This window comes from Nycticebus coucang, chromosome 6 (assembly GCF_027406575.1).
Source record: "Nycticebus coucang isolate mNycCou1 chromosome 6, mNycCou1.pri, whole genome shotgun sequence".
In the NCBI taxonomy this organism is placed as follows: domain Eukaryota; kingdom Metazoa; phylum Chordata; class Mammalia; order Primates; family Lorisidae; genus Nycticebus; species Nycticebus coucang.
The window spans coordinates 112,406,732-112,420,663 of NC_069785.1; the positions used below are offsets into that span (position 1 = coordinate 112,406,732).

General features: G+C 39.1%; 1 protein-coding gene across 6 annotated transcripts in view; it reads left to right on the plus strand.

Annotated features, from left to right (window-relative positions):
- Positions 1–13,932, plus strand: part of ATM (ATM serine/threonine kinase) — a 151,964-nt gene that overhangs the window by 104,556 nt on the left and 33,476 nt on the right. For all 6 annotated transcript variants that reach the window (XR_008380621.1, XM_053593919.1, XM_053593921.1 and 3 more), the window contains 6 exons: positions 6,498–6,586; positions 6,687–6,789; positions 7,355–7,500; positions 8,169–8,273; positions 9,548–9,667; positions 13,300–13,534. Coding sequence is in view for 5 of the 6 variants with exons in the window: in XM_053593919.1 (XP_053449894.1) it covers positions 6,498–6,586; positions 6,687–6,789; positions 7,355–7,500; positions 8,169–8,273; positions 9,548–9,667; positions 13,300–13,534 (798 nt within the window). In the remaining variant the exon portion in view is untranslated. The remainder of the gene's footprint in view (positions 1–6,497; positions 6,587–6,686; positions 6,790–7,354; positions 7,501–8,168; positions 8,274–9,547; positions 9,668–13,299; positions 13,535–13,932) is intronic.

The following is a 13,932-nucleotide window of genomic DNA, read 5'->3' on the forward strand; positions in this document are numbered from 1 at the left end:
CAAGAATCTGGGAGCATTTAAATTGGTGCATGGATATTTAGAATTGAAACATCTTCTTGTTGTATTTTTCCCTTGACCAATATAAAGTGACCATCTTTGTCTTTTTTTGACTTTAGTTGCTTTAAATCCACATGAATCTGAAAATAAGATTGCAACTCCTCTTTTCTTCTGAATGCCATTTGCCTGAAAAATTGTCTTCCAACCCTTGACTCGGAGCTTTAATTTGTCTTTTGAAGCCAGGTGTGTTTCTTGCAGACAGCAAATGGATGGCTTGTGTTTTTTAATCCAGTCAACCAATCTATGTCTCTTCAGTGGGGAATTCAAGCCATTAACATTTATTGAGATAATTGATAAGTGTGGTAGTATTCTATTCATCTTATTTGGTGAGAGTCCATTGCTTAGTTTTATCTTTTGCATCAGTGTGGAGGTTAGGTTCTGTCCTTTAATTTCTGAGTTCTTACTTTGCTGCTGATCCATTGTGGTGGTCAGTGTGTAGAACAGGTTGAAGTATTTCCTGTAGGACTGGTCTTGTTGTGGCAAATTTCCTCATTGTTTGTATATCTGTAAATGATTTGATTTCTCCGTCAATTTTGAAGCTTAATTTAGCAGGGTACAGAATTCTGGGCTGGAAATCGTGCTGTTTAAGTAGATTAAAGGTAGATGACCATTGTCTTCTTGCTTGGAAAATTTCATTAGAGAAGTCTGCGGTCACTCTGATGGATTTGCCCCTGTAGGTCAACTGGCACTTACTGCTGGCAGCTTGCAGAATCTTTTCTTTTGTCTTGACTTTGGACAGGTTCATCACAATGTGTCTTGGAGAAGCTCGGTTAGAGTTGAGGCGCCCTGGGGTCCGATAGCCCTCTGAAAGCAGTGTGTCAGAATCTTTGGTGATATTTGGGAAATTTTCTTTTATAATATTCTGTAGTATGGCTTCCATTCCTCTGGGGCATTCTTCTTCCCCTTCTGGAATTCCTATAACTCGTATGTTGGAACGCTTCATCAAGTCCCATAATTCTGACAGTGAACGTTCTGCTTTCTCTCTCTTCTTTTCTGCCTCTTTTACTATCTGAGTTATCTCAAAAAGTTTGTCTTCTACCTCTGAAATTCTTTCTTCTGCATGGTCTAACCTGTTGCTGATACTTTCCATTGCATCTTTAAGTTCCCTGATTGACAGTTTCATTTCCTTCAGCTCTGCTATATCCTTTTTATATTCTTCATATCGTTCATCTCTTATTTGATTCTGTTTTTGAATTTCTGTTTGTTTAATTTCCACTTTATTAGCAGTTTCCTTCATTGTTTCCATCATTTCTTTCATTGTTTTCAACATGTGTATTCTAAATTCCCTTTCTGTCATTCCTAACATTTCTGTATAGGTGGAATCCTCTGCAGTAGCTACCTCATGGTCCCTTGGCGGGGTTGTTCTGGACTGGTTCTTCATGTTGCCTGGAGTTTTCTGCCGATTCTTCCTCATGAGTGATTTCTTTTATCTGTTTCCTTGCCCTAATTTTCCTTTCACTTCCTCTTGCTCTTTAAGTTCTCGTGCCTGTGGAAGTTGCTGGCGGGTTTAGACGGATTGAACACACGCGACCACTTGCCGGTTTTCCACTGTTTTAGTCCTCCTCTTGGGGTCCAGAAGTCTCTTGCTGACTCCCTGTATCCTCTCAGGGGTGATGATAGGCAGATCCCACCAGCCAGAGATGACTGGAGTCCTATCTCCCTGGACTCACGGTGCCCAGATGCAAGGAAGCTGTTCAGTTCACATGCATTTCAGCAGAAGAACTGATGAGCATCTTTTTGCTAGGTCTCAAGTTCCTTGTCATCAGACTTCATCCATGCTCTGCCCTGGCCGAGCCCCACGTGCCGGGCCCCACCCCCAAAGAAGGCATTCTTTAACAAATTCTCCCTCCATGAATGGTCTGCCCGTGCACACTATTAGGTTGGCAACTTGAAAACTTGCTCGCAGTGATGAAGTATTTAGCTGTTTCTCCTTCAGAAAAGTATTTTGCTGAGTTGTCAATGTATATTTCACTTTTAATATTTAATCTTTTCTCACTTCTCCGACCAAACAGTCATATTTATCTTTATGTTGAGTTTGATAGCATCGACGCAAATTATATTCTTTGAACACAGACACTATATTCTGGCATATCAAACACACAGCTCTTTCCTTGTATGGCATGAAAAAGTAATCATAAGTCCATTGTTCTTTGAATATCCTACACTCTCAGTCAATTTTTCTCTTTCTTGATACCATTGTTTCCTAGGGATTCCAAATTGCTAAGAGTAAAATACCTATACACACACACACACACACATATATATATACAGTGCTCCAAAAACAATATACCAGCAATAACTTTGCCCACACAGAGACATATAGACTGCACTGCCCATCAATGCAGTCTGATCAGTGCCCATCAATGCAGCCTGATCAGTGTCCATCAATGCAGCCTTGCCAGTCCACATCATTTCAGCCTCACCAGTGCCCATATGGTGTAACTCCGCTTTTACCTCAGGCTCACACTGGTGCGGTGCAGGAACAGTCACGATTATAGAGCCGGTTCCTCCACCACTTTTCCAGTTCACACTACCCTGTGTGAACTGCACTGCAATCTGTAAACTTGCACAGCAATCTGATCACATGGGTGAGAAGACCCATGTGATCAGATTCCACTGCAGGAAAAAAGGCATGTATGTCTTTTTTGTTCCGAATCTAATGCAAGTTCAGCCATATGCTTGTGGCTGCTCAGAGATCACTCAGCCATATGCTCGCACTGCTCAGAGATCGCAACAGTGTGAACCAAGGCTTACACAGCACACAACATACAACATCATACAGAATTGAATAGCATTCAGAATATAAATGCGCTTACTCTCAATTAAATTGGGTTTCCTACTCCTCGGCTGTCTGTAGAGCCTGATTAAGTTCCCATGGGGCCCTAGGCAGATTACCAGTTTGGGGCCCCCATGCAATAACACTGAGCACTGACCATTTGCATTAGCACTAACCGGTGACCATTTGCGGTAGACTGACTGCTGACAATTTGGATTACCACTGAGCACTGACCATTTGCATTACCTCTGAGCACTGACAATTTGCATTAGCACTGAGCACTATTTGCATTATCACTGTGATGCAGCCCCCCTAGAAACCACCTCCAACCAACTAACCAACTTTAAAAAAAAAAAAGACTCTCCTAACTTCAAAAAAAAGGCTCTTCTAATGTCAAAAAAAGGCACACCCATCTGCAAAAAAAAAAAAAAAAAAAAGACTTCTTAATTTCAGGAAAAAAAAGACTCCTAACTTCAGGAAAAAAAGGCCCCCTCTTAACCGCAAAAAAGAGGTCCTACTAACTGCAAAATAAAAAAAAAAAAAAACAGACCTTCTAACTTCAAAAAAAGAAAATCCTAACTTGTTCTTACCTCGGTCCTTAGGCAGCAGCAGGCTCTGCACAGGCAACCTGATGATTCCTCCAATTACACCAGAAACTGAGAGGACTCGAGAGACAGAAGGAGGGGCGGGAGAGACAGAAGGAGTGGAGTCCGAGAGTTGGCGCACATTCCACACATACACACTGTGGCCCAGGTCGAGTCGGCTGCTAAGCAGGACAGGCAGCTGTGGCAAAAACACCTGGCGGGCCAGATAAATGTCCTCAGTGGGCTGCATGTGGCCTGCGGGCCGTAGTTTGAGAATGCTCTTTGTCATTCCTTGGGGGAGTGGATGTACTCTTGGTTATTCACATAGTCAGCATTCTTCTGCTGGTTTCACCTCATGAGTATTTTCTGCCATTTGGCTATTAAAAGTGGTAGGGTAAGATTGGGCCCTGGAAGTAGAGTTAATCCACCCTTAACCAATGATCTGGGGCTTGTGACCGTGGGTTTTCTCCTACAGGCCTGCAGATGTCCCTTTCAGAGCTATAGCCGGAGACTTTGAAGACGTACTTAGTAAGAGAGCACAAGTTGGCTCTGTCCTGAATCCAGCCACTTTTACCCCATCCCAAGGAGTCAAGGTTTTAGGCTGGAATCTCATCTGGGGAGAGATACAAGCATCTATCTTGCCCTGTCCCCCACTGTTGACAGCTGGTGAAGGAGATTCAGTCCTTTGCCACTTCAAAACAACTGGCACTCAACCTTGGAGGGACCCCAGGTGGACCGCCCAGGTCTAGAGTTCTAATCAGATTGACCCAGATAATATAATCACTGCTCTATAGGGAGAGTTCAGACGGTCTCCAATTACCTAATAGTGAAAATCCACAGATAGTTCCAATCAGCATACCCAAGGGGATGGAGCATGGTTCCCTCTGGTGGACCACCGATTCAGGAAAGATCACTAGCCACAGTCAGGACAAAGGCATCAGCACATCCATGTAAGTCCCAGTGGGGCATAAGTTCACCCACACTTGAAAGTCTAAACCTGGAGTTAGTGCCTAGCCCTTGAAAGTTCCTCCAGAGAGGTCCTACCTGTGAGTCTAGGCAACATGTAGCCTAGCACAAAACTGAACAAATACTCTCCTCACGATTCTGAACTCTCAGTTCACCCTCCCTCTTGCCTGGCAGTCTGGGCATTGTATGGATAACAGTGCAGAAATAGTGACTCCAGTGAGAGAGAAATGCAAGTGACACTGTGCTGTAGGCGGTGGTGGCACTGACCCACTTTAGGTTGTTCAAGGGCAGAGCCACTGACTCACTCCCTGGTTGGTCTTTTGTGAGCGGGGCAATGACACCTGGTTTGGACTTGCAAGGGCAGCAATGTAGACACCCAGTAAGGACTTTGAAAGATGCAGCTGTTGACACCAGGTTGGGGCTTTCAAGGGAGGGCCACTGATGCCCCGTATGGGTTCCCAAGGGCAAAGCCACTGACACCTGGTTTGGACTTTATAAGGCGCAGCCACTGCTGGTACCTGCTTTGGGAAGAGGCCTGGTGTTTAGCGGCTCTCACCATAGGGTAAAATGAGAGGTCTTTTGTCTCCTGCTCTCTTGCAGAGAGCCTGCAGGAAGCCTTCCAGTTGGGAGAGGGGTGTGTTGTCCTCATGGCAATGGGCTTTGTACCTGGAATTTGTTCACTAGTATCCTCTTTCTTGGAGTCACAGGTTGCCACAGCTGTGATGATGTGTATTTGTCTTCTTTCTTATCTCAGCTCCCCTCCTTCAGTTTCAGAGACCAAATCTGTCTAGAATCTCTTCTTCTGGTCAGGAGCTTCTGGCGAAAGTTGCCTCTAGTCGGCCATCTTCTACCCCACCCCCCACCCCCCATATACTGTATTCTTATAGTAAAGTAAGCCAGAGAAAATACATTTACAGTAGTATACTGTCCTTACTGATACTGTAAGTTTGTAGAATCTGTTTACATGATGAATCATCTGTCTGAAATGGTGGCACCTGCATCTGCAGGCATCAATACATGGTACCTATTAGGCAATTCAAATTTTTCTTATAATATTATGACTTTTCTCTCCTTTTTGGGAGTACTTCCAGCAGCACTAGTGATATTTTTTATGGGTCCCATGATGTTAATCAAAGCTTAGTATGGCAGTAAATTATGATGAAAAATACATTAGAGATCGTTTTTACCACAATCTGCAATTTCCTGTAGAGATGAACTGCTGACACAGAGATGATTAAGGTCACCCCATGTTTTAAGTGGATGCTTATGACACTTGAGCCCAACGTAATAGCATAGGAGGTGGCTATTAAATCAGTAGTACAGTATACACTGCAGTTAATTTTGTGCAAAACTGTTGATTTAATGTTGCATTTTACATTTGTTTGCATTTCTCTCAACTGCAAATGGTGCCCCATGTGGTCTGTGTTTGTAAGGTTTAATACATTTCAAGTTTTTAGAATAGATTTTTATGGTATGAAAATACAGACTAATAGCTGCATATATTTTATGCATTCATCAGGTAGGCTTTTCTTTATTTTGTCAATATTTCTAAGCTACATTGTTCTTCTGTGAGTTTTTCAAATTGTTGCAAATCTCCAAAAACTTTTACAATGTATTTATTGAAAAAAATTCATGTGGGCCTATGTGGTTCAAACTTGTGTTGTTTTAGGGTCACTGGTTAAATATCAACTGTTTAATATCATATTTTTACTTTTATAACTTTTAGATTTTTTTTTTTTTTTTTTTTTTTGGACACAGAGTCTCAAGCTGTCATCCTAGGTAGAGTGCTATGGCATCACTGCTCACAGCAACCTCAGACTCTTTCCAAGTCCTTACTGGGAGTTTAAGCGATCCTCTTGCCTCAGCCTCCCAAGTAGCTGGGACTACAGGTGCCCACCACAATGTCTGGCTATTTTTTGGTTGTAATTGTCATTGCTGTTTGGGAGGCCCGGGCTGGATTTGAACCTGCCAGCTCTGGTGTATGTGGCTGGAGCCTTAGCCTCTTGAACTACAGGCACTGAGCCAACTTAGAATTGTTAATGATACAATTTAAAATTTGCTAAATTCCTAAGTGATTTTTTCCCCCCTTCTAATTTTTGTTTCCCTATTTTTAGGATCTTCTCTTAGAAATTTACAGAAGTATAGGAGAGCCAGATAGTCTATATGGCTGTGGTGGAGGGAAAATGTTACAACCCCTTACCAGGTAAAGTGCATTGTTTTTTAGGTAATCATGTAGTAATTCTGTTTATGGGAGTTTTACGTGCGTGTAGAAAACAAAAGTACTTGTATAATCTTTTTTATAGACTACGAACATATGAACATGAAGCAATGTGGGGGAAAGCCCTTGTAACATACGACCTTGAGACAGCAATCTCACCATCAACACGCCAGGCAGGAATAATTCAGGTACCTTCTTTTCCTGCTGTGGTAATGCTTTCACTAGTGTAGTGCTGAGATTATTTCAGTTTGTCAGTGAAAGATTTACATAGCCAGATAAACTCTAAACATACAACTGGAAGCTATGTGTCTTTTCAGGCCTTAACCTAAAAATTCAGTAATACACAGGAAATTTGGACAGTTAACCTAAAAGATGGTGCAGATTTGTTGATCATAATCATGTTACCTGACAGGAGAAGACATTTCCTGAGTGTGTGCAATGTGCCAGGTAGTGTACTTAGTGCTTCACATGAAAAATTTCATGGAAATTATTTCTCATAGTTTATAATAGAGTTGGTTTTCGAAAATAAGATGATTTCTGTTACAGGCTACTCTTTAGCCATTTTTCCTTCAAATGTTGGAGACCTTTAAGTTTTATGATTTTGGGGAAAACATACTAAACAATATTTTTGGATTTTAAGACATTGTGAACTAAAATTTTTTTAAGTTAATTTTTATGTTTGTTGTTTTTTATTTTTTTCTCTAGTTTTCTGTTGATGTCTTTTATTTCTTCTTTTTAATAATTCCTGTTTAGGCCTTGCAGAATTTGGGACTCTGCCATATTCTTTCCAGCTATTTAAAAGGATTAGATTATGAAAATAAAGAGTGGTGTGCTGAGCTACAGGAACTGCATTACCAAGCAGCTTGGAGGAGTATGCAGTGGGACCATTGCTTACCTCTGTAAGTCAACGTATACTGTTCTTCCCCTTGTCTGCTGTGTTTCAGCTACACAAACCTTCTCTAGGTGCTTTTTTGATCAGGCCAAATGTTCCTATCTAAAGGGTTTAGAGGTATCTTCTTTTTCCTCAGTTAACATGTGCATGGCTTCTTGTTATTCAGACTCTAGTTTAATAGTGTCTTCAGAGAGAACTTTCTTGATGACTCATTATGAAACGGCCACCCAGTCATTCTATCGGATGTCCCAAAAGTCACCCCGAAGTTGTCATGCATAAGGAAAATGCGGAAATTATAGCTACATGTACCTGTATTTACAAAATATTATTTCCAAAATTTTACAAAATATTTACAAAATATACTCTACATGTTGGTCACCTCTTTGTGTTTTTTTTTTTTTAACCTATTTTAATTCTCTGTGTGTCCCTTATTATTATTTTTCTTACTGATCCATCTTCTCCAAATAAGAACATAAACTCCAGCTCCAGTGGGAATTGATCTGATTTGTTCACTGAGGGATATCTAGATTTAGAACCTGGTTCTGGTGCCTGGCATGTAATACATGCTTAATTTTAGTTTTAAGATGTCTTTTGGTGAAGTTATTTATACGTGTATATCTTAGGATTCTCTCTTTTTAAATATATTTTTCTTTGATTTTTAAAATTATGTTACAGCAAAGAAGTAGAAGGAACCAGTTACCACAAATCACTGTACAGTGCTCTACAGTCTTTAAGAGACAGAGAATTCTCCATGTTTTATGAAAGTCTCAAATATGCCAGGTATTATAAAAAGATAGTTATTATATTTTAACATTTAATGTCATGGCTTCTCTTTTCAAAACTTGAGCAATAATTTCAGTGTAAAGACTTGTATTGACAAAGGGATAAAGAATTGGTTGTTCTGATCAGGCATCTCCTGGCTATTTTCTGCACTTCCTCAAAGAAAATCTCTTTGGGATCCCAGGTCAAAAGTTTTTACCTTGAGACTTGGAGAAAGTTTTGGTGGTTCTCATTCCTTTGTTCAGTTCCTGTACAGATGTCCTGAGAGTTGTATTTCGTGTCTTTTAGTAGTTGTACATGTAGAGCATTTACCTCTCTTAGCATTAGTGTTCTGATTTTTAAAACTGTAACTGATAGTTAATACTTACAGGCTTGTTTTGAGGTGCAAATGAGATAAGACATGAAATAAATACTTATCTATGGCAGGCTAAACAAATGTATAGCATGTTTTTTGCTTAACAGTAGTTAGTGACCTAATGAATCCTGTATTCATTACACAAATAATATTTGCTACCATGTAAGTGCTTATTAGGTGCTAGCTCCTGACAGGCTCTCTCCATCTGTATTCTCTAATCATCAGAATCATTCTCTAAGACTGAGGCTTAGAGAAATACAGTAATATGCCCAAAGTTTACACAGCCATAAGTGGCAAAACTGGAATTTGGGTCTACGTTTGTATGATTCCAAGATTTACAGTTGACACTTGAACCTCTCTTGGAGCTTAGGAATGCTAACCCTCTCCTCCCCACAGAGTTGAAAATCTGAGCAAATAACGTTCTGCTTCCCAAAGGCTGACCTGATAGTCTGCTGTTCACCAAAGTCTTACCAATAACAAAAACTGTTAATCAGCACATATTTTTTGCTACATGTATCAAATACTGTATTCTTAAAGTAAGCTAGAGAAAAAAATGTTATTAAAAAATCATAAGGAAAATAAAATATACTCATTAAATGGAAATAGGTCCCCATCCTCATTGGCTTCATGTTGAATAGGCAGAGAAGCAGAAAAAAAGAGGAGTTTTCTTGCTGTCACAGGGGTGGCAGAGCTGCGCGAAAATCCAAGTATGAGTAGACCATGTGGTTCAAATCTGTGTTGTTCTAGAGTCAACTGTATTTTGTTTCCACTGCTATTTCATAGTCACTGTTGCTTATGAATATTAGTACTACTAGATCAATAGCTAAGCCTGTGATAAGAATGCTTTTAACAGCAAATTTGAACTTTTATCTGTTTGAAAATCCTTTTTTTCAAAGTATCTTTTCTTTTTTGCTATTAGAGTAAAAGAAGTAGAAGAGCTGTGTAAGGGCAGCCTTGAGTCTGTGTATTCACTCTACCCCACACTTAGTAGACTGCAGGCCATCGGAGAGCTGGAAAACATTGGAGAGCTTTTCTCAAGGTATGTGTTGCATATGATCTTGTAAGTTCATATGCTAAAATGCAACTTTTCCATTTTTCATTTATGAAAATAAATTTTATAGCCACCTCCATTACCAAGAGTGACTTTACAAAATAAAATCTATATAGATACTAGATGTAGACATGTTTCTTTCCTTTAATCAGGATATGAGTTGACTAACCTAGTGGACTATGCTTTTATTAAAATAAGCATTTTTTAAAAAATATTCATTATAAAAACTCAGATTTTAAAAATTCAGCTTACTTGTGCTTTCCTCCATAACTTTCCCCCTATTCTACCCAGGGGGGATTGTTTCCTCAGGTTTTCCATAGCACATTATATTCCATTCTGTTTCAGCATTACATTGCATTACTGACATTTTATATATACTCTGCCATGTTTATTATCAGTAACCCTGGAAAGAAATGTCAATTAATTTGCAGTAGATGTTCAGAGGAGATTGCTTTTTGCAATGGTGAGAAGGAAGTGATCCAGGGATATTGGAAAAATGAAATAGTAGTGTTATTCAGGATCACACGCTGTATCCAGCTCACCATCTCCTCACTGTGCAACCTGAGCTGCGACTCTGGGCAAGGTTCCTGTGCCAGGTTTGGCTGGGTTCTTTTTCCCCAGTCGTACTAGGAGAGCTCACCTGAACAATCCTTCTGGTCTGCCATCTTGCTCTGCCCCATTTCTAAAGTGGAAGGTTTTAGAGGAATCTAAAGCCTCCTTTAGCTCTGCCATTCTTAGTTATATTATTAGTATAAGAGGAAAGAAAGAAGGTATAAATTACTAAGATCACCATACCTTTATGCAAAAATAAAATTTGGAATATGTTTTGGAAGTAGAAAGAAATTTTAAAGTCAGAAAATAATAATGGTCTTTTCAAAATTACTTATCAGAAAACATAAACGTGGCTTTTCTCAGGGAGAGAATAAAGGGACAACACTCTTTTCTGTTTTCGTTGATAATACTTATCAACTACCAATATACTATTGGTAGTTCTTACTGCCAGAAATCCAAGAACTTTACCTATGAATGAAAGATTCTTCCCCTAAAAAGAAGATTCAGTTTGTTAAAAAATACAGGCAGTCCCCGAGTTACAAACATCTGACTGACGTACAACTTGCACTTACAAATGGAGGCCATTACAGTTGATGGGTAAATGTACCTGTTCTGACTTACATACAAATTAAACTTAAGAACAAACCTACAGAACCTATCTTGTTGATAACCTGGGCATTGCCTGTAATAGATTGATGGTCACCAGAGGCTGCAAAGGGTAGTAGGGTAGGGTGGAGGGTGAAGAGGGTTTGGTTAATAGGTACAAAAATATAGTTAATTAGAAGGAATAAGATCTAGTGTTCAGTAATGCAATAAGGGCAGTTATAGTTAACAGTAATTTATTGTGTACATATATACACAAATTTTTTTTTTTTTTTTTGAGACAGTCTCACTATGTCACCCTAGGTAGAGTGCCATGGCGTTATAGCTCACAGCAACCTCAAACTCTAGGGCTTAATGAGTATCTTGCCTCATCTTCCCAAGTAGCTGGGACTACAGGTGCCTGCCACAATGCCCGGCTGTTTTTTTGTTGCAGTTGTCATTGTTATTTAGCTGGCCCGGGCTGGGTTCAAACCCGCCAGCCTAGGTGTATGTGGCCGATGCGATGACCACTGTGCTACAGGCACCAAGGCACTTACTATATATTTCAGAATTTTTAGAAGAAAAGATCTGGAATGTTCCCAACACAAGAAATGATAAATGTTCAAGGTGGTGAATATCCCAGTTAACCAGATTTGGTCATTGCACATTGCATTACCTACATCAGAATAGTGCATGTACCTCATAAATAAGTACAACTATTATGTATTTATAAAAATTAAAAATAAGTTAATAAAAACCCTAAGACTAATACCAGCTTTTTGCTTTGGTAGAGAAATAAGAAGAGGAGAGGCAAAGGGAAAATTTGATGAATTGAGGAACAAATTCTTCTGCTCTAGGTCTAGGTCTCGATTTTATTCATATGCTTCAAGCACAACATTGTATCACATCAAAATAAATGCAGAAGCAAAGATGAGAATTCTGTTAGCTCTGTTAAGCCAGACAATTAATAGAGATTTGCAAAAATGCAAACAGTACCATTCTCCCTAAATTTTGTTTTGTTTTAGAAAGTATACTATTGACCTTGCATACCCATGGGTTTTGCACCCATGTATTTAACCAATTGTGCATCAAAAATATTTTTTTTTAAAAAGTAAAAAATTACAGTATAGCATCTATTTACATAGCATTTATATTATATTAGGTATTCGAGGTTCCTCAAACTTTTTAAACAGGGGGCCAGTTCACTGTCCCTTAGACCGTTGGAGAGCCAGAATATAGTTTAAAAGAAAAACTATGAACAAATTCCTATGCACACTGCACATATCTTATTTTGAAGTAAGAAAACAAAACAGGAACAAATACAATCACACTACCTCATGTGGCCCGCGGCCCGTAGTTTGAGGACCCCTGGACAATGATTTATTTAAAGTATACAGATGGATGTGTGTAGGTTATATACAAATATAGTGCCATTTTATATAAGGGACTTAGAGCCTCTAAAGATTTTGGAGTCTGCAAGGGGATCCTCAGAATAGTCCCCCACAGATCCTGAGGAACTATTTTAGTTATTTTTCTTAAAAACTGTTTATTTTTGATATATAGATTTATTATTTTTTATGAATGCATTAATACATTTTAGATTTTTCTCAATCTTTCTAATATGGTAAATATCAATGGATAGGATCCAAAAAATGTTCACTCTTTGAGGTCTTCAGTAATTTGTAAGAATATTAAAAGGGTTCTCTTAACTAAAAAATTTGAGACTTGCTGCTCTAGGGTTACTTAGGGAGGACTTAAAGTTTTGGCTCCTATGAATTTGTGCTCTGTTCACTTCTGTGTCAGCAAACTAGAAGAGCTTTCCATTTCTAAGTCATCACCTTGTCATCTTCTTAGTCTCCCAGCACCATCTTTTTTATTTCCTGTACCACAGTAGTCCTGAAGGATTGGACAGTATTGTGTAGTTGTATTATGTGGAAAACCTACTATTCACATGAACTAATTGCACAATATGCATTTTCTTTTCCTTTAGTTAATAATGTGGATAAATGAAACCTTTCCCAGATGTTAGCTTTTCTTCACTAGATTGTGATTTCTTTGACTGTTGCAATTATCCAGAGAGAGTCATCCTCAGTAGATAATTAATGAGTTTGCTTCATTTCCTTGCTGACATGTCCTCATTCACCACAAGGACGTGAACAGGACTAGAGGTATAGGCATTCTTGATGATAGGTGTGATGAATATGTTTCAGCAAACTACTTAAAAGGGCTGCTTTTTATGATGTCAGAGAGTATTTTTAAGAAAATTAAAAAAATTTTTAATCATCTTTATCCTGTCTGCTGATCTCTTAGAGGTCTGACCACATTGCATTTTCTAGTTTTCTAAACTTTGGGTCATGTTTAGGACTATTTACAAGTTCTAATCTTGTTACTACAAAAGTTCTTTTGTATTATAGCTTCAACTGCAGACCCACGTGATTTTTTTTTTATTTCTCTTGCTTACATGAACTCTGTGATTTGGTTTTCAGGTCTGTCACAGGTAGACAACTCTCTGAAGTATATGTTAAGTGGCAGAAACACTCCCAGCTTCTTAAGGACAGTGATTTTAGTTTTCAGGAGCCTATCATGGCTCTGCGCACAGTCATTTTGGAGATCCTGATTGAAAAGGAAATGGAGAACTCCCAAAAAGAATGTTTTAAGGACATTCTAACCAAGCACCTTGTAGAATTTTCTACATTGGCCCGAACTTTCAAAAACACACAGGTAAAAATGATTTAAGACTATGTCATCTCTCTTCTTGACCTTTCTTTTTATTATTCAGAAGACAAACAGCCTGAGTGAAAACAAGTGTCTTTGAGAGACAGAGATTGCTATTAATGGGATATCGTAAGAATCGTTATTTAAGATTCCTCATTTTGGGATTAGACTTGAGTTTAAGACTTAGGCAAGTTGGACTGGGCATGGGGGCTACCACCTGTAATCTGAGTACTCTGGGAGGCTGAGGTGGGTGGATTACCTGAGCTCAGGAATTTGAGACCAGCCTGAGCAAGAGTGAGACCCTGTCTCTAATAATAGCAGGGCATTGTGATGCACGCCTGTAGTCCCAACTACACCTGATCCCAAGAGTTTGATGTTGCTGTGAGCTATGACATTACAGCACT